The 20241-nt window shown below is 37.3% G+C and overlaps 1 protein-coding gene across 12 annotated transcripts in view; it reads right to left on the bottom strand.

The window, feature by feature from the left end:
• The window catches only part of NEBL (nebulette), a 111564-nt gene that overhangs the window by 86566 nt on the left and 4757 nt on the right, over positions 1-20241 (bottom strand). For 10 of the 12 annotated variants that reach the window (XM_082385318.1, XM_082385323.1, XM_082385324.1 and 7 more), the window contains exons 3-5: positions 14712-14816; positions 12667-12777; positions 2442-2552 (exon numbers count right to left, since the gene is read on the bottom strand). In XM_082385318.1, coding sequence (XP_082241444.1) covers positions 2442-2552; positions 12667-12777; positions 14712-14816 — 327 coding nt within the window. The remainder of the gene's footprint in view (positions 1-2441; positions 2553-12666; positions 12778-14711; positions 14817-20241) is intronic. The other 2 variants (XM_082385325.1, XM_082385327.1) reach the window with 2 other exon arrangements.

Genomic DNA, 20241 nt, shown 5'->3' on the forward strand with positions numbered 1-20241 from the left:
AATACTCTTCCCCTTGGAACTCTCAGTTATTCAGAGGTGGAAATTCAGTTGGCCAGTCAGAAAGAATCCTCTCTGCTGCTTATTCACATCTCCAAAGGCATAAGGGACAGTAAGGTTCTGAAATAAAAATGATTCCATTTGGCCCATTGATGATTGTTCTAATAAAAAGTTTGACCAAAAAGGAGGTAGAAATTAAAAGCTTTTAAATGTAATCACCCCAGTTTCTTGGTTCTCTAACAGATATCAGAAAGCTGACTCGATTTTGGTGGAAACATAAAAAGATAAGCAAAGATGCTGACATGCATTGTTTCTAGGTAAATCAGATGCACATGTGACAACACATTTTATTTTAAATTAAATTAAGTCATTAATAGGCATAGTGCAAAGTGACATTCCGCATCATGAAAAGGTAACCCTATTAGTTAAATTCTCTGCAGATGAGTTTCATTTTACTGAAGTCTTCTGGGAGACACGGTTTTGTCTTTCATGGAGAAGCTGCAGCCTCACCTACTGAACCAAGAGACGTACTTGCTTTCCTGTGGTTTTCAAGACCCACGTTTAAATTTCATATCTTTGGGACAACAAATGTATTATTCTAAGTGACTTGACTCTAGGGGAATATCAACTACTTCACAGGTAGAATACAAATATCATTCTCCCCTTAAATCTGAGTAAATAGTCTTAAACACTTTCTAAATCCTATTATATGTACAAACTTTGCATGTAAAGGTTGAGCCAAGCAGGCAGAGGACTGTAAGTAAATACATCCTTCTCCCATAAGTACACAGTACTGAATGGAGGAGAAAGGGGCTTTATACTCTATTCCCTCAATCCCTCAATCAAAGACTTTTTAAAAGAAAAGGCAGAATTAAAATAATAACCTCAGCTCTATGATAAGGAACTTCCGTATTTGAATTTCATTGAATTTTAGAGTGAGAAAGGTCTCCCCAGGAGCTGTGTAATGCCAGCCGTCTCCCCAGACCACCAGACCATCCTCGAAGCCACGTCATCTATGGGAGTTCAAAGTTTCTTCCGCTCCAAACAGTGGAAGCTCAGGGTCCGGTTTTTCTTTCTTGCAAATGCACTGGATCCATTGATCTGAATTCTAATGATAACCTATTTTGCCCTACATTTTAAAATTTTCATTTAAAATCTTGACCAATAACCAGTGACCTTCAAGAGGGAGGCAGCAGGGTGTAACGGAAAGAGTGGACTAGGGAGTTTGATTCTTTAGTCTCATTTTCTTCATCTGCAAAATGGGAATCAGTACACGGATTCTGCAAGAACTGGCAATGATCAAAGTCTCGGCACAGTCTCTTGTGCGCGGCAGTGCTTGCTAAGCGGTAGTTATTAGGATTATGATAGTCATTCTGTAAGCAGAAGTTCTCATAAAGCCTCCTGGTAAAATGGCCTAGCTGGTAATTACAGACATGTAGCTTCTTCATCTCTTATCAATCTTAACCCATTTTAGAAAAGCACTTTTGGTATGGGCACGTGTTTATACATTTGGATTAAAATGTAAAAGCTCACTCAGCTTTTACTTAAGCATTGACCTATTGCAATTTAATATCAGATAACTGTTGCCATCCTACAAAGAGACACTGCACAGCTGGGGCTCTGGAGGCCCTGAGGCAGCAAAGCACCATTCAGTAAGAGAACTAAGTGGTGGGGCAGAGCCTGTATGAGATGACAGAGATGTTTCAGGTACTTTTCAAAGAAAGGGAGTTTTTTAACTCAACGAAGGCAAACACTTTATCTTAACTGATTCTAACCCATAAAGGACCTGACAAACAGTTCCTACGTTCCTTCTAGAAAGCAAAGAATTCATGATAATGAGACAAATAAGCTTCCACTGAAATTTCAGGAAGAAATATTCTTCTAGGCCCCCAAGATAGTAGTGGTAATCGAGCAAACACATGAAGGTTTTGATGTACTTGTTACCTTATAGCCAAAGAATAAATGTGTTTTCTATGGGCTTGTTTCCTCTCTCTTGGCTTCTGCTTCTAAGCCAGCCGTTACACATCTATTGCTTTCCTACTCCTCTTGGGTCTTAAGTGTGACAATCTGCCCCCCACATGAATTCCAGAAGAAACCACAGTGGGGTACAATCTCACTAGCATCCCAGTTCTGCAATTCTGCACTGTAAACCGTGGGAGTAACGCCATCAAGTCAAGGAAGTTCTAGGAATTGCTGTTAAAAACCCAATTTCCCAGTTCTGCAAGTGCCTGACATTTTGAAGGCATTCTACAAGGTTCTAATAACAACTGACAGAATAATTCAGATGTGCTTCTGACTGAACACTGGGACATAAAAATAAAAGAAACTCTGAAGTCCTTTTTGAACAGGAATGTTGTAACGTTTAAACTTCAACAACACTCCCATTAGGCCTGATGTCAGTTAACTACAATTTTCCAGAAAATCATGAGGAATGGCTTGCTTACGTGACTCTGGTGCTTATTGACCTCCATGGCATGTTTGATCTCAGGCAGTTCCTTCATGTGGGCATAATCTGAGAATCCTTTGGCAGCATCGTGCTTCTGCTTGTAAGCAATCTTAAGAAAAACACAAATAATTGTTAGTTTCATTTACAGGTGTATGAAATTCCTTACTTTTTAAATTTCAGTGTTCTGTTAGGATTTCATATAGTTGAATACCACCATTAATGGTCAAATTTGCCTAAGCTTCTATAACAAAATGATATACATAATACTTTAATCTTTGTGCTTCTGTTTAGACTCCTAATTCTAAGTCTTTGTCATTTATTTCAAAAGTCTTTGTCCACACGCTGAACTCCCCACTCGTATTCATCTAGCTTAAATCTCAGCTACGGTTTTGGGAAATCTTCCACATCCAAGAGGTTTTAGGGTCATAAATGTTCAAGGTTTGAAGCTTGGGAAAGAAAATGACAAAACTGGGGATGTGGCTGGATATTTAAAAGTGAAATGTTCATTTTTTAATTGATTGTTATGATTTTATGGAGGTACAGCTATAATAGAATACAAACCTTATTAAAAGCCCTAAACTTTGGGAGAAAATATAACAAAATTCTCACATATGTCAAGCCTTGTTCTCTGTTAGGGAAATAAGCATCATAGCAATGCCACCCATCACCACCATATTAAATCTGTCCCACACAGGGATGGAGAGAAGGCATGAGAATAATCAGAAGTACTTCAGAAGTAGAACTAACCAAACTCAACAGAGTTAAAAAGTAAAGAAGATCCATAAGACAGCAAATTATCCCCTTACTCTCAGTCTAATGCTATATTATCCTATTTATTTCCTTCACAAATTTAAATTACTCAGTTTAATTTTTGTAAAATTACTTATTTTCTGTCTTCTCTTACTAGAATATAACTGTCTAGTTCACTAAATGCTCAGAACCCAGAATAGTGCCTGACATAAACTGCAATAAATATTTGCTCAGTGAGTGAAGAAATAGGACCCCAGAAAATATTTGAAGAGATTATAGTCGAAAACTTCCCTAACATGGGACAGGAAATAGCCACCCAAGTCGAAGAAGCGCAGCAAGTCCCATACAGGATAAACCCAAGGAGAAACACGCTGAGACACATAGTAATCAAATTGGCAAAAATTAAAGACAAAGAAAAATTACTGAAAACAGCAAGGGAAAAACGACAAATAACATACAAGGGAACTCCCATAAGGTTAACAGCTGATTTCTCAGCAGAAGCTCTGCAGGCCAGAAGGGAGTGGCATGATATACTTAAAGTGATGAAAAGGAAGAACCTACAACCAAGATTACTCTACCTGGCAAGGATCTCATTCAGATCCGATGGAGAAATCAAAAGCTTTACAGACAAGCAAAAGCAAAGAGAATTCACCACCACCAAACCAGCTCTACAACAAATGCTAAAGGAACTTTTCTAAGTGGGAAACACAAGAGAAGAAAAAGGACCTACAAAAACAAACCCAAAACAATTAAGAAAATGATCATAGGAACATACATATTGATAATTACCTTAAACGTGAATGGATTAAATGCTCCAACCAAAAGACACAGGCTTGCTGAATGGATACAAAAACAAGACTCATATATATGCTGTCTACAAGAGACCCACTTCAGACCTAGGGACACATACAGACTGAAAGTGAGGGGATGGAAAAAGATATTCCATGCAAATGGAGATCAAAAGAAAGCTGGAGTAGCTATACTCATATCAGATAAAATAGACTTTAAAATAAAAAATGTTACAAGAGACAAGGAAGGACACTACATAGTGATCAAGGGATCAATCCAAGAAGAAGATATAACAATTATAAATATATATGCACCCAACATAGGAGCACCTCAATACATAAGGCAAATGCTAACAGCTATAAAAGAGGAAGTCGAGAGTAACACAATAATAGTGGGGGACTTTAACACCTCACTTACACCAATGGACAGATCATCCAAAATGAAAATAAATAAGGAACAGAAGCTTTAAATGACACAATAGACCAGATAGATTTAATTGATATTTATAGGACATTCCATCCAAAAACTGCAGATTACACTTTCTTCTCAAGTGCGCATGGAACATTCTCCAGGATAGATCACATCTTGGGTCACAAACCAAGCCTCAGTAAATTTAAGAAAACTGAAATCATATCAAGCATCTTTTCTGACCAGAACGCTATGAGATTAGAAATGAATTACAGGGAAAAAAACGTAAAAAACACAAACACATGGAGGCTAAACAATACGTTACTAAATAACCAATAGATCACTGAAGAAATCAAAGAGGAAATCAAAAAATACCTAGAGACGAATGACAATGAAAACACGATGATCCAAAACCTATGGGATGCAGCAAAAGCAGGTCTAAGAGGGAAGTTTATAGCTATACAAGCCTACCTCAAGAAACAAGAAAAATCTCAAATAAACAATCTAACCTTACACCTAAAGGAACTAGAGAAAGAAGAACAAACAAAACCCAAAGTTAGCAGAAGGAAAGAAATCATAAAGATCAGAGCAGAAATAAATGAAATAGAAACAAAGAAAACAATAGCAAAGATCAATAAAACTAAAAGCTGGTTCTCTGAGAAGATAAACAAAATTGATAAACCATTAGACAGACTCATCAAGAAAAACAGGGAGAGGACTCAAATCAATAAAATTAGAAATGAAAAAGGAGAAGTTACAACAGACACCGCAGAAATACAAAGCATCCTAAGAGACTACTGCAAACAATTCTATGCCAATAAAATGGACAACCTGGAAGAAATGGACAAATTCTTAGAAAGGTATAACCTTCCAAGACTGAACCAGGAAGAAATAGAAAATATGAACAGACCAATCATAAGTAATGAAATTGAAACTGTGATTAAAAATCTTCCAAGAAACAAAAGTCCAGGACCAGATGGCTTCACAGGTGAATTCTACCAAACATTTAGAGAAGAGCTAACACCCATCCTTCTCAAACTCTTCCAAAAAATTGCAGAGGAAGGAACACTCCCAAACTCATTCTATGAGGCCACCATCACCCTGATACCAAAATCAGACAAAGATACTACAAAAAAAGAAAATTACAGACCAATATCACTGATGAATATAGATGCAAAAATCCTCAACAAAATACTGGCAAACAGAATCCAACAACACATTAAAAGGATCATACACCATGATCAAGTGGGACTTATCCCAGGGATGCAAGGATTCTTCAATACACGCAAATCAATCAATGTGATACACCATATTAACAAACTGAAGAATAAAAACCATATGATCATCTCAATAGATGCAGAAAAAGCTTTTGACAAAATTCAACACTCATTTATGATAAAAACTCTCCAGAAAGTGGGCATAGAGGGAACCTATCGCAACATAATAAAGGCCATATGCCACAAACCCACAGCAAACATCATTCTCAACGGTGAAAAACTGAAACCACTTCCTCTAAGATCAGGAACAAGACAAGGATGTCCACTCTCACCACAATTATACAACATAGTTTTGGAAGTCCTGGCCACGGCAATCAGAGAAGAAAAAGAAATAAAAGGAATACAAATTGGAAAAGAAGAAGTGAAACTGTCACTGTTTGCAGATGACATGATACTATACATAGAGAATCCGAAAGATGCCACCAGAAAACTACTAGAGCTAATCAATGAATGTGGTAAAGTTGCAGGATAGAAAATTAATGCACAAAAATCTCTTGCATTCCTATACACTAATGATGAAAAATCTGAAAGAGAAATTAAGGAAACACTCCCATTTACCATTGCAACAAAAAGAATAAAACACCTCGGAATAAACCTACCTAGGGAGACAAAAGACCTGTATGCAGAAAACTATAAGACACTGATGAAAGAAATTAAAGATGATACCAACAGATAGAGAGATATACCATGTTCTTGGATTGGAAGAATCAATACTGTGAAAATGACTATACTACCCAAAGCAATCTACAGATGCAATGCAATCCTTATCAAATTACCAATGGCATTTTTTACGAAACTAGAACAAAAAATCTTAAAATTTGTATGGAGACATAAAAGACCCTGAATAGCCAAAGCAGTCTTGAGGGAAATAAAAGGAGCTGGAGGAATCAGACTCCCTGACTTCAGACTATGCTACAAAGCTACAGTAATCAAGACAGTATGGTACTGGCACAAAAACAGAAACATAGATCAATGGAACAAGATAGAAGCCCAGAGATAAACCCACGCACCTATGGTCAACTAATCTATGACAAAGGAGGCAAGGATATACAATGGAGAAAAGACAGTCTCTTCAATAAGTGGTGCTGGGAAAACTGGACAGCTACATGTAAAAGAATGAAATTAGAACACTCCCTAACACCAAACACAAAAATAAACTCAAAATGGATTTGAGACCTAAATGTAAGACTGGACACTATAAAACTCTTAGAGGAAAACATAGGAAGAACACTCTTTGACATAAATCACAGCAAGATCTTTTTTGATCCACCTCCTAGAGTAATGGAAATAAAAACAAAAATAAACAGATAGGACTTAATGAAACTTCAAAGCTTTTGCACAGCAAAGGAAACCATAAACAAGATGAAAAGACAACCCTCAGAATGGGAGAAAACATTTGCAAACGGATCAACGGACAAAGGATTAATCTCCAAATATACAAGCAGCTCATGCAGTTCAATATTAAAGAAACAAACAACCCAATCCAAAAATGGGCAGAAGACCTAAATAGACATTTTTCCAAAGAAGACACACAGATGGCCAAGAAGCACATGAAAAGCTGCTCAACATCACTAATCATTAGAGAAATGCAAATCAAAACTACAATGAGGTACCACCTCATACCAATTAGAATGGGCATCATCAGAAAATCTACAAACAACAAATGCTGGAGAGGGTGTGGAGAAAAGGGAACTCTCTTGCACTGTTGGTGGGAATGTAAATTGATACAGCCACTATGGAGAACAGTATGGAGGTTCCTTAAAAAACTAAAAATAGAATTACCATATGATCCAGCAATCCCACTACTGGGCATATACCCAGAGAAAACCATAATTCAAAAAGACACATGCACCCCAATGTTCATTGCAGCACTATTTACAATAGCCAGGTCATGGAAGCAACCTAAATGCCCACCGACAGATGAATGGATGAAGAAGATATGGTACATATATACAATGGAATATTACTCAGCCATAAAAATGAACGAAATTGGGTCATTTGTTGAGACGTGGATGGATCTAGAGACTGTCATACAGTGAAGTAAGTCAGAAAGAGAAAAACAAATATCGTATATTAACGCATGTATGTGGAACCTAGAAAAATGGTACAGATGAACTGGTTTGTAGGGCAGAAGTTGAGACATAGATGTAGAGAACAAACGTATGGACACCAAGGGGGGGAAAGCCGTGGGTCAGTGGGGATGGTGGTGTGATGAATTGGGCGATTGGGATTGACGTGTATACACTGACGTGTATAAAATTGATGACCAATAAGAACCTACTGTATAAAAAAGTAAATAAAAAAAAGTATAACTAAACGGATGAGAATAAAACAAGAATAAATTAATGAATTATTTTTAAATTAATTTAAATTATATATATTAAAAGTTTAATAATAAGATATTAAATGGAACTGGAATTACTTGGCACAGAATAAAGGTAACTTAAAAAAGAAAAACTAGAACAGTGGTCACCAAGACAAAACAAGATCTAATTTTTAATGAAAGTATACAGTTACACTTAAGGAAAAACTTTTTACCAACATGAGCTCCTTGAGAGCTGTGTCCGTATCTTACACATCTTTTAATATCCTGTGCCAGTCATACTGAATGACACAGAATAGAAACGCAATAAATGTTTAGTGAATGAATGAGTAACTGAGTTTATTAAACATTCTCACGAGCTTAAACTCTTTGTAGGCTTTAATAAGTAGAATTAACCACCCACTTAACTTAGATAATATACTTGTCTAAAGGATTCAAGTGATAATTACAAAAATAATTTTTTTAAGTAAAAGCATCCGATCCTACCAAAAAAAAGGGAAAGTCATCTAGTACAAATATCAATGTTCAAATCCCTTCTCTGGCTTCCCCCACCGAGTTTTTCTTGAAAACTTCCAGTGAAAGAGAACTCAACCTGGGTATCACAGTCTTTAAATTTTGAAGATTCTGATACAAAGTTCCTCCTTTAATGAAACTTAAGTCTATCTCCCCAGAGCTGCATCCATTTGGCCATAAGGGAAGAATCTGGTTCACAGGACAGAACTCCAAACATGGGAACACAGCTGTCAGTGGCTTCCATTCCCCGGACCTGTCTGCATAGATTAAGGTACTGAACCCCTGTACACTCTAAACGCTCTCCGAAGTACAATTCCAACTTTTCCTCCTCTTTCTTAAGGTGTCCACAATATCCCAGATATGGCCTGACCTATCCTAATTAGAACTGTTCAGTTTAATCTAGGTTATCATCTCAAATGTGCTATATGCTATTAACACATCCATGGATCACACCATTTTCCTTTTGATTACTGTGTTGAGACTTCTGTCAGCTAATGCCCCTAAGTCTTGTTCACTCCTGCTCAGCCCTGTTCCCACATCTGGTTGATTATTAGGCCTCGCACACAGCACCTCACATTATTCCAGGGATAATTCATCTTGCTAGAGTCTGTCCGTTGATTTAATCCATCAGGATATCTAATTCTGATGGACATATCTTTTACATTTTCACCAATTAATTATGTTAAACAGGAAACCCATTAAGAAACTCCATTCAGGCTGAGAAAGTCCATTATCTCAGTTTCATTACATTATCTATTATAACTTGTGGGGAGGAAGGAGGAGTTTAGTGAGTGGCCAAGTCTCTTAAGCCAAGAAACAACTTCTATGAGATCTGTTATAAGGAAAAAAACACTAGCACATGCCTGTCTCCTTTTTGCTGGATGCCTGGTTGATTTTGCGTTTTTGACTATGGTACTTGTGAACTTACAAACATAACCAATGCAGCTGATCATTTTGTGGGTTATCATAGAAGTGGTGAGTCATCAAGCACAATTTTAAAAAGCACTCTTTCTTAAAAAGGCTATGTAATTTTCTACTTGCAGCATTAAAATAGTCATTTCATTTATAGCTGCTGCTAAGCGCCACTTTAGAATTAAGATTACATCAAATTGGAGGCAGCTGAACTTTATCATATTAATTTTCGTCCTTAAAATAGCTAATGGAAAATTATGTCACACTAATAAATTTTCTGATAAATTTGATTTCTTAGGATTTGTCATTATTGTGTGGCATTTCCCTAGATTAATACTGTTTTCTTCCAACCTTGTGAATTAAGGTTGCTATGGCACTAGATGCCTAACTAGTGGAAGATAGTTGCAATAGTCTTATATAAATTATACGTAAATATGTTTATGCAAATAATATACACATTTATGTTATATATTTCATCTTATATGTTTATATCTCATATATACATATATTTCTGATTTACAGTATATTTCATAACTACTATATAGGTAAATGTACTTTTAATCCCATAACACAGGCAGCCCTGAAGCTCCTGAAACAGGACCTTGTGGCCACTGTAGATAAAAACATAAGCTCTCATAAATCTCCTCAGTTCAGATGCCTGAGTAGCCTGTATCACTTCTGTGATAAGGGATTATTTAGTCTCTGCTTGAGACAGCCCTGGTGAGAAGGGTCACAGCACTTCATGGCACAGCCCATCCATTTCCAGAAGATTTCTTTGTGATCTTTGCTTGTAAAATTTTTAATGAGAGTTATCTAACAAAATGGCTTCCTAAAATCTCCACATCTGTCTCTCTCTCTTTTTTTTAAGGTGCTTCTTCCTATCAGCCATTTTCTACAAGGAGTATTAACCTAGCTAACTTCACCTCATCACTCTAGTTTGAATGTAAGCATCTGAGAATGTTTGCAAATTGATTTTAAGATAATATTTTGTTCCAATGTCAAAAGTTTAGGATACTTTTTAACAGAAGTTGGAAGACAGTTAAATTTTAGTATTTGCCTAATACTAATACTCTAATTCAGGTTGCCACAAATCTGATACTATTTGGACACAGTAAAAGGTTAGTTCTATAATTATCACAGACACTATCAAATAGTTCTACTTTCTTGCCTGTCTTATTAGGCAATTGAGAATTGCAATTTTAACAATAATAAAATAGATTTATGTAAATCTAAAGAAATGTTATTACAATTACATAAATCTTTGAAATAGATCCCTTCTTCGGAATCCAGGTTTTTCCTTTCAGACAAGTTCAGGGACTAATTATAACACTGGGCAGTGCTGCTCCTTGAGAGCACACGTATGTCTTTCCTAGGGTGCATATTCTAACGTAAGTGATAACCTATTCTGCAAAAAAAGAGATAGATTCCAAAATATACAATATGGATTATTTTGCATGTTAAGTTCTATGTGCACATATTTATGTACTTTAGATGTGTTTATGCCATAAAAATTTGAGAAAAGTTGTGCCCTTCCAAAGCAATTAGGATGCAAATATCTGAAAATCTTACCTTCCCAAGTATAAAAATAAGAAAAGATTGTTTCTTTTCTTTATCGCATAATTGTTGCTTATTATTATTATTATTGTATAAATGTTGTCAAACATCAAGTGTTGTAATTGCTTGCTTTATAAAGTAGTCCATGTGATCAGCAAGTGGCTGGGTTACCAGGTGTTGGCAGGAAAAAAAGGGGGCATATTAGTCATGGTCAGCCATGCAGAACCCTGACATATATTTTTAGCCTCATGTGCACAGCTGAGATTAGCTTACTGCCAAGCTGGGTACATAGTGGACATTTAAGTTTGTGATAATGAAGTACTTAAAGATATTCTGCAAAGGATGACTATACTTGGTATTGTTCAAGAGTCATCTATTTTCAGACTATTTTAAAATTATCTAGGTATCCTCTACTTAAAAGTAAAAAGATTCTGAAAAAAGAAGTAACTTGTTTAATAAGAAAAAGAGGGATAGAAATAGTAAAAAGAGGTGGTAAGGGGTATAGTTAAGAACCCAGACTCTGGAGCCAATCTATCCATGTTCATGTGCTGGGTCTGCCATGTATTAGCTGTGTGACCTTGGGCAAGTTACCTAACCTCTCTGTGCTTCAGTTTCTACATCTCCAAAATGAGGATATCTCATGCAGCTGTGAGGATTAAATGATATAAATATATGTGAAATGCATAGAACAGTACCTGACACATAGTAAGCATTTCTTTGTATTTATTATTATTAACCAAAAATGTAGCATGAAAAATATAAACTATGTAAAAGGAAACATCTCCTTAGAAAGGAAATCAATAAATTGAACAAAAATCCATTTTACAAGTATTTACTAAATCCTCCCTGTGTTCCAGGGCCTGTTCTAAGTACAGAGGTGGAGCAGGGAACAAGACAGATAAGGTCCCTGCTCTCTTAGGGACTAATAAAGTAACCAAAAAAAAAAAAAAAAAAAAAAAAATCAGATCGTGCTATGAAGAAAACAAAGCAATAATAGGAGTGAGAAAGAGGCAAAATATTCTGCTTTGAAATTCTGTTTTAAGAAACACAATAGATTAAATGCATTAAGGATTCCTTCTGTGTTGATGTACTATAAAGGGAAAATTACTCCTAAACTCTTGTGGATTCAAAATGAGTTTACATGATGACAGTTCTTAAGTTCATCTGCAACTTGCAATCACTAAAACGGCCATTTCCGCCTGGTGGAGGCTCTTTTTTGGTAGCCTGAGATAGTCTACCAAGTGAAAAACACCATCCACAGAAAAGAAATTCAGGAACCACTTGTCTAATTGATGGAGCACAGATCTGTGGATCCTGAATTTAACCATTAATTCTTTATGCAACTTTTAATAAGCTACTGGAATGTTCTCCACTTAAAGATCATAGTTAAAGACTAGTTTAATATTTGCTATAAGATTGTAATCTAAGTAAACTGTCTAAATAAGATTCAAATTTGCTCTATTAGCAGTGGTGAATGGGACTAGGAAAAACAGCGTCATGTAACTGACATACTGGCAGGTCCTTGTCATTATCTGTGATTCCACCAGCGACAGCTGACAGCACACGCATCAGTCGCTTCCAACTTCTCACTCCGTATTTAATATCTAAGACAAACAACTCTTTTTAAAATGCTAAACAATTGGTACTAGGTATATGTTTGGTCTACATAATTGTATAATAATTCAGGAAAACCACACCTCACTCTGTAGCTGTGTAACTTCTCTTGCAAAGACACTGTCAATTGTGGCTGGCATCTGCTTATAAAGAGAATTGGAAAGGTCCGCCTTAATGGTGCCTTTGTATTTTGCCTGGGCGGGGAGAAAGAAAAGGGAAAAAATATTTCTTAGCTTTTTTTATTGTGAATATTGAAAGAGAATAAAAAAGTACTTTCTTCAGAAACAGAATCAGTTAAAAAATATAAAGTCCATTTTAATCTTAGATGCTGAACCTGATGAACATATTTGAAGAAAGATAAAGAAATCCAATTTATCATGGTAAAACCTTTAAATGAAACATGCAAGAAAATAACGACTGGGAGAGGGGGGTTGAGTGATGGGGGAAATGGGTGAAAGGAGTTAAGAGGTACAAAGTTCCAGTCATAAAATAAATACATGGGGACATAAGGTCCAGCATGGTGACTATAGTTAATAACACTGTACTGCACATTTGAAAGTTGCTAGGAGAGTAGATATTAAAAGTTCTCATCACAAGGGAAAAAAAAGAAATAAGATGTGTGACTCTGTGTGGTGACAGATGGTAACCAGACATTGCTGTGATCCTTTCAGAATGCATACAAGTATCGAATCATGTACACTGTGCACCTGAAACTAATAAAATGTTAAATGTCAATTATACCTCAAATTAAAAATCTTAAATCAATTTGGTAAAAAATAATAATGACTATTTTTCTGTTTAAACCCATGCACATTTCTCAAAGTAAATCTATTTGTATTGACAATTTCATGTTTGATCAGCAAAGAAACATATGAGAACAATGAGACATTTAAATCGTTCCAGAAAACACAAGTCATTAGAATTTACAGTCTAGAACCTGAATGCAAAGGACAACATTCCTTTATTCAAGTCCTCTTAACTCCTTCCACCACAATGGCAGGGTGCAGGGGGTACTTTTTTGCTGTTTGTGCACCTTCCCATGTGCAATCTGCACTGTCTCTCAGTGATCTCAATCATTACTCATAAAGAGAGACACTCATTCACTATTTATTCTTGGGAACATTAAGTTCAAAGGAACATAACAGATTGCCCTCTTCCTTTTCTCTGTGCAGGAGAACTAATACCTAACACAAATAAACAAAACCGTGGTTTTCCCCACTCTGTCCACAGGTCCCTGCTGTTACTCCCACTTGGAGCTAGATTTGAGTGCTGATTTATTGAGCATATAGCCTGTGTAAGCCTTGCGTTCCCATAACTCTTTGGATTTGGGTACTTAAAATTTACCAATTTTCTTCAAAATGTTTTCATGTTGACAGAAATAATCCCGAGAATATCATGTTGATCTTTTTCCAACATAACTTATGAAACACTAGAGGTCAGTCATTTACAACACTATCTAATCATCTTCCTTTCAAGTTTATCTCTTTGAAATGATATATTCACAGAAACCAGCAGTGTCTCATCACAGAAATCACTGTTAACATTGTGCTTTATAAGACAACGTAAGTTGCAGTTCTAAATGCTCTCAGAAAAAGACTCTATGATATTTCAGCTGGAAAATGAATGTAGTGTATTTCTCACTCTATGGTTTCATAACAGGTATCTCTGTTGAACTGATCCTACTCAAAAATAGTTCAAATTGATTTAAAGTTACTTACCAAAGGTACCACACTTTATGGAATCTGCTGGTTTCACTTATTTTCAAAATTATATTGAATCATTTATATCTAATAAGTCTGTTAAGAAATAAAATAATGGAACTTCTAAAACTCTTTTGCCAATACTTTCTATTGAATAAAAATATCCCTTTTTAAGAGTAATTTTATGTATATAAGAAAGGGTTAGAGTCAAAATAGACATATAATAAAATACATCAACCATAAATAATAAAACTTATCAGTTTACATGAGTTAATTGACATGGTGCACAGAATTATGTAATTATACAGATATTACCAACATTCAGTGGTGTTATCAAAAATATTATTGTCTAACTTTCATGCACAGACTTTTACTTACACAAATAGAAAAAGAAAGTGCAAGCCATTTTGCAAGTTTTGATACCTTACCTCAGAAATAAAAGCGCCAATATGTTTTACATGTTTTAGCATAGGCGTGTCAGTCACAAATGTACACTTGTCTTTAGACTTTTTATACTCTTCTTTATAATGGATCTAAAAGAATATTTTACATAAGAAGAGAAAGAAAAACAATTTTAATGCTCCTTTTTTGAACAGAAGAATTAACTTGAGAAAATCTGTTTTCTTAAGTAAATACTCCAATGTGGAAGGATGCTCAAAACAAGCCAAATCAAATGAACTGATATCCAGCCCGGAACAGCAAAGGTGATGCGGCAAAGGAGGGAAAAGGCTGCTCTTTACATAAGCCAGGGTCTAGTTATCACCCAGGATCATGTGTGTCGGCTAATGAGAACCTACTGTATGGTACAGGGAACTCTACTCAATGCTGTGGTGACCTAAATGGGAAGGAAATCCAAAAGAGGGGGGATAGATGTATACGTACAACTGAGTCACTTTGCTGTACAGCAGAAACTAACACAACATTGTAAAGCAACTATACTCCAATAAAAATTAATAAAAAAATAAAGTAGAAAACAAACAAACAAACCAAAAAAAGGATCATGTGTGTTGGACCCACAGTAACTGTGGGTCCTGTTTGCCCAGCTTGTTCAGCATGATTATTAAACGTTCTCCATTTCACTCGTACAACTGTCCTAGTTTATTGTTACTTTTAAGCCACAGACCCTAATAGGTAAGCGTGCAGTCAAACAGAAACATAGCTGCCTACCTCTAGGTTTAAAACAAGGCATCATCAGGACAGATGTAACCAGTTAAGAAGAGGCAGAAATTAAACAAATGGAGAATACTTCTAGCATCATTAGCTAGACATGCTGGCTTAGAGGAAGGGGCCTAAATTGTGGCCACAATGGGCTTCCTGTTACTAATTAATTATGCTCAAATCAAACTTATCCAATTTATGAGCACCCACAGGCCTCCCCAACCTCCTCCCCACCCCCAAGCATAGGACCCACCCAGAAAGCCTGCCACCTGGTGGAGATCATTGCAGAATGCCCCCTGTGGTGGGCCGGCAGAGGAGCAAGGCAAAGTCCAGAGAGGCTTAGCTGGGCAATGCTCATTTCTTCTCTCCAACTCACTAGTGAAAGGAGTCACTCCTTTCCCCCTGGGGAGAGGCCAGAATTAATGTGGGGGAAGATCCCACACAGACACATGAACCAAAAAGAGGTCAGGAACTATGGAGAGGGACCTAAAATAATCCCACTGTCACACTAACTGCCATCCAATCTAAAAACTGAGCAGGCAAAACTTAACGACTAGTTGAGAGGATGAAGGTAATTTGCTAAAAGTTGTATCACCCTGTAAAAAAGTCATGTTTATCTACCCAAAACTATAAATACTTAGGCCAAAAAAAATGTCCTAGTTCAGATGATAAATTACATGGTCTCCCTAATTACAGCCTAAAAGTGAAGTTTAATTGTATACCCTACCTGGTTCTTAAAGATCATGACTAATACTGATGTTACACTTTAACATGACATAGAGATTTTACCATATTCAAACCTCATTTGAGGGGCATTATCTGACCTGAGGTATAACCAGACATGAACATACTAAGTAACGTTCTTTTAAAATGTGGTATTTCACAGCTATGACTCAGATATTAGATGCTGACCACATTAAACATTTGCTTTATTCATGAAATCAACATTAGAACATATTTATCTTATCTGAGCACTAAATTGCTTTTTTTTCTTCTCAGAGATTAGCCATAATTTCAGGTCTCTGCAAATCACCCTCCTCAGTCACTAGTAATTAAACCGTTAATGGCAGTATGATAAATAGTAGGCTATTTTGATCATAAGGAGAAAAAAAAAAAGGTATCTCCGTTATATAATTAAGTGTGAGAGAACATAACCTATCATTAGGCTTAAGTTTGGCTCATTATTTTTATCCTTCGCCACCATCTCTTCCGTCTCGCATGCACATTCTTCACGCAGCGCAGAGGTATGTGCCATGGCCACAGGCCTCCTGATAAGCTCTGACCTAAGCAGAATGCTCAGGACAGGCACTCGGGATAAGGGCGAGGTATTTACCTCCTTTCCTGTGCAGGCAGATAGTTCAGTCTTAAACGTGCTCTCCATGCCTTTCTCTGGTCTTATTTAAAAGATACACACACACACGTATTATATGCTTATTGTCATTCGTATTTCTAATGAATTTTACAATATGAGTGACAATAAGCAAATGATCTTAAATTTTTACATAAAGAATACTACATATTAGTAGCCTTCCTATACCAGGAGAATAGGAAAAAATGGATGAAAGGGTACTGCATCGATGACTGATACTCAATCTTAGGTAAAATAAAAATCACTGAGTAGACAGTCAATTCCTAATACAACCATGGTCCCACCTATTGGATAGATTGCCTACCCAATCCCTTTCTTTGCTAACAGTAGAACTCAAATGTATTTATGAGAGTAGACATGCCCCTACCCCAGCCCCAGAGGACAAATTGCTCTGAACTAGGCATGGTTTTCTCATTCCCCTTGGCCAGTGATTGGCCGGGGAGGACAAGTGCCTAGCTCTGGCCATGAGACATTCTTGGAAGTCTTCCCAGCATTATTACTGGTGTAGCTGATATAAAGGGAGAGACTTGCTGACATGGCCCTTTGACCCCTGGCCCTTCCGCCTTTTGTCTTCCCCAACCACAGGGAAACAGCCGCAATGATGCCATCATATGACAATAAGCCATCACACCAACGATGGCAGAGCAGAAGGAAAGGCGCCTGAGAGACTGATAACATCCACTGCACCAAGACTGAACCCCCTACCTCCAGGATTCATATGTGAAAAAAACAGACATCTGTTAAGCCTCTGTGCTAGGACTTTCCTGTAACCCGCAGCCAGCCACCTGCACTCACAACCAACACACAATCCAAAGTTGATGACTTAATGATCAATAAGATGCCCTAAATATTTACTTTCTGCTTTAACCTCACCCATTAATCCCACCATGTCTCAACTACAGTTAGAGTTAAATTAGTTGAGTGAGCTTCCTCTTCCTAGCCTACTTTCTTTTACTTACTATGAGATCAGCTAATGGCTGACAGTAGATGACAGATGTAGAAATGTTAGAGGACATTTCCTTTTAGAAGCATTCTTAACCGAAAGGAGCTAGGAAGCCTTTTCACAAATGGAGCCACGATGGCTAAATGCAGTGAACCCCAGAAGACAGAACTGTGGCTCCTGCCCTGTGTGTTAACTGGGGCACTCGGAGCCAAGGCTGCTCTCTCAGGTTTCCTAACACCGTCGGAGCTTTCTCTGGAGGGGTAACCACGGAATGCCATGTTTTCAGCACTGGAAGGGTTTACCCACAACAAACAATGTTCACTTGCCTGGAAAATGTTCGTTCTGCTGCCACGCAAATGAACACCCTAGAAAAGGTTTGACTCAAAACACTGAATCAGAGGCTTCATGCAGATGTGGACTAATTTGCTCTGCAGAGACTCTTTATCCTAATTTACAAGAAACATATAAAGGGTCCCTTTTAACCTACTATTTTTTATGACCACCCTACAAAAGGCTCCCAGATCCATGATTCTGACTGTTTAATGTAGTCAGTAGGTTTGATTTATTCAAAGAATTGATTAGATAGCTGAGTAACAGGACAAAACAACAGAGAAAGGTTATCTGGGGAAATAAAAAGCATTACATGGTTAACAGAAAAATAAAAAAGGCTGCCTCAGAGGACCAGGTGTCTTTCAAGACTGGGAAGTGAGTTATGCAGAGGGAAACCCCACAACATGGGCAGAGCACGTGCAAAGCTGAAACTAGGCGAGGCAAAACAAATTTTTTTTGAAAAATTCCTCATACTGATCCCCAAAATGAAGCCACCTGATCTGAAAAACAGACATTTCTTTCTATGGAGAATTCTAAACAGTGCAGCCCTCCCAGGACTGACTGCCAGGCCATTCTTATTTCACATTTTAATAAATTATCTGGCAGGGGCATGCTACAGCGAAGTCTGCGGGTCTGCTGATGACCCCACGCTCTCATGGAGAGGGAAATGGTAAACCGAAAGAGATGAACCGCGGAAGCTCTCAAAGGGCCGTGCGAGAGGGCGGAAAACTACAGATTACATCACTAGCAAGGGAAAAATCATTCAAACTATTAAAAGGGAATGGGCCCTACGTGATCAGCTACAAGTCAAAAACTAGGACTGAAAATGGCTGAGCATGATGCCCTTACTGGGGTTGATCTGACAGCTTTCTGCAGCCCTAAGTCCAAGAAACACTAAATATCATCACAAAGGGGGCAGAAACATCATCCTTCCCCACTCATAATCACAGCCACCCACATCTGGACTTCTGTGCACAGTTCTGGTTATTACATCCCGATAAAGACACATGAAAGCTAAAAGAGCTCCAAAGAGGGATGACTAGAATGATAATGAAGGGGATGTAGAGAGACTGCTCCATGAAGAGAAACCCATAAAACTACCCTTCTCATTTGAAAAATGGAGCAGAATAGCGAGTGGCTACCGGCCAGGCCAGACCTAAACCTGAATCTTGTCCCCACCCCTGAGTAGCCAGGTGGCCGTAGACAAGCTACTCAATGTTGGGTTTCACCACCTCTGAACTGAGGCTCACAGGACCTACGGCACTAGCTTGCTGTGGCATGAAATACAATATTGCACGTGGAGTGCCTGGCACACAGCAGCAGAGAAAGGACATCGTGGTGGCCAAGGCTTGGGAATCAGACAGACCTTGTTCCAAATTCCAGGTCAGTGGCTCACTAGCTGTGTGATTTGATCAAGAAAATGTGAGTCTGCTTCCTAAAGCTTCAAGATGTAGGACTCTACAAAGCAGGCAAACAAAACACCAAATTCACATGGTGACAGGCTGCGAACAGATTGCCTTCAAACAAACAAAAAGGCTCAGGTAAACACATGGATTCCCCCTTGGGATATAAAGGATTATAAAACAAAACTAAAGTCCTTGAAGCTTTGTCTTTAAGATTGACACCTGGGCAGAGACTGGTAGACTAAATTAAATGTGAGCACGAACAGATGGGCACTATCAGAGACGTAATAAAGTCTTGACTGGAACTCCAATGTAACTCAATTCGTCCTTTTTTATATTTGTTTTTAGCTCCGTATTGATGCAATTTCAAATATACATTTTAGACAACCATCTAGACATGCAGACAACACAACAGAGAAAAGCACTTCAAATTTAAGTTCATCGGCCCCATATAAAAACATTCATGACACCAAGAGTGAATGAGCAAGTTATTACTTGATAATATTATTTAACCACACTTCTAAAAAACCAGAAATTTGATTTAGTCCAATACGTGAAGCCCTTCCAGAAAGGGTAAATTAAAATCTGATTTTCAAATGACTGTACAAACTCTTCTTTTCATTTTTTTAGAAACAAAGTCATTGTTCAGATTGTTCACTGGTAGATATAAAAATTCCAAAAATTAAACCAGTATCTTAATGAGTATGGAATTCTCTTTGGAAATAAAATGTAAACATGTACACAGATATAAACGA

This window comes from Balaenoptera borealis (assembly GCF_965194805.1).
Source record: "Balaenoptera borealis genome assembly, chromosome: 3".
Lineage (NCBI taxonomy): Eukaryota > Metazoa > Chordata > Mammalia > Artiodactyla > Balaenopteridae > Balaenoptera > Balaenoptera borealis.